This window comes from Sinocyclocheilus grahami, unplaced genomic scaffold (genome assembly GCF_001515645.1).
Source record: "Sinocyclocheilus grahami isolate Dianchi unplaced genomic scaffold, SAMN03320097.WGS_v1.1 scaffold36184.1, whole genome shotgun sequence".
NCBI lineage: Eukaryota > Metazoa > Chordata > Actinopteri > Cypriniformes > Cyprinidae > Sinocyclocheilus > Sinocyclocheilus grahami.
The window spans coordinates 1-1,489 of NW_015522632.1; the positions used below are offsets into that span (position 1 = coordinate 1).

General features: G+C 36.3%; 1 protein-coding gene across 1 annotated transcript; it reads right to left on the minus strand.

The window, feature by feature from the left end:
- Positions 1-81: 81 nt before the first annotated feature.
- On the minus strand, positions 82-489 carry LOC107580562 (pre-mRNA 3'-end-processing factor FIP1-like; the record flags this gene model as incomplete). Its single annotated transcript, XM_016266243.1, has 2 exons — positions 334-489; positions 82-229 (listed from the first exon to the last, which is right to left on the minus strand). Coding segments are annotated over exons 1-2 (289 nt in total), but the record flags the coding sequence as incomplete, so codon positions are not given.
- Positions 490-1,489: the final 1,000 nt, after the last annotated feature.

The window sequence follows — 1,489 nt, forward strand, 5'->3', positions numbered from 1 at the left end:
GCTGACTAAATACTTTTTTTCCCCACTGTATATAAAATAAATGTAAAAAATAAAATACAATTCCACAGTTGTCAGACTTACGTGGAGGCGGGATTAGAGGTGGAGCCTGACTGACTGGAGGAGGGAGGAATGGAGGAGGTGGGATGTTTGGAGGCAGTGGTCCTGGGGGAAAGAAAGGAGGTGGCATCTTGGCAGGTTCAGCCTCAGAGCTGGAATGTTCCGAGATCACCTACAAGTGTTAAAGTCAAATTATTCAGTTCCCAGACATGATGCCGGCATGTTAGTTTTACAGTGGAGATTGAGGAGAGAGTGAGAGCATGTCACGTTTGTAACCTGGATATTATTCCCCTCCAGATTGTGGCGACGTCGTCCTTCCACCCTGCTAATGGTGGCAGTCTGTCTGCCAATCACATCTATGGTCCCGGGTGTCTTCCTGCAACAAATACAAACATACAGCTTTACAGGAGCGTACATGCATTCCGTGTTTTTCACTCTGTCTTCCAGATGCATAACAAACACACAGCTCAGAGTAGGGCTGTGCGATATGACTGTATACCACAGACGATATATTTGTGCATCAAAACTGCTTTGTCATTTACTCGACAGGGCAATGAAGAAACATGTTTGAACTCAGAAATACAGCGCAGGACGTGTCACAAGTCCAAATGAGGAAAAACAGGTTATTAAGGGGTGTAACATGAGTTTATTGGTTACAGTTGCCATGCAACCAGTGTTATTTTAGTATTATTTATTTACTATGATAGTATTTATTCATATTTTGAATTAGCATTTATTTGTATGTTTTCTGTATTAATTTAAATTTTGATTTTAGTAATTTAGTTATGTGCTCGGCAAATATTTTTTATTTAGTTTTAATTAAAACTTCAGTTTTTTGTTTTAAGTTTTAACGCTTTAGTTCACTAACACCACTGCAGTAAACTTTGTGACTTGCAACATTTATTTAGAATTCAACTGATGTATGGTTATTTTTGAGTTTGAATGTGATGTATGGTTATTTTAGATTTTTTTTTTACTTTGTTTTGTCATTTTTAAATCCAAGGTGAGGTGTGTTTGTGCAACTCCACTGTGTTGTGCATTTACTCAAGTTCCAAATCAACAGAGAAAATCGATCAAATTAAATATTTAAGTCCTGCTTTGGCTTTGCTTAAAACCATTTTCATGGGCGCGGCAAAAATAGACAATGTAAGTTAAATGTAAGCAATATCACACAAATTATGCTGTCATTCCAAATATCAGCACATTTTATGATTCTGGAAAGCACTTTTGCTATATTGTTTAATTAAAGCAAGGTTATTTAAAATATAAACCAGCTAAAATAATTGTTAATTAAAATGACTAAACCGTGATATAAAATATTGGTCATATCGCCAACTCCTACCGGAATGCCATGCCCAACTAGGTAAAAACACACACATAAAAACCCAATATAAAATACTCTTCTAATGACTATACAGTTCTGCAAAGAAAA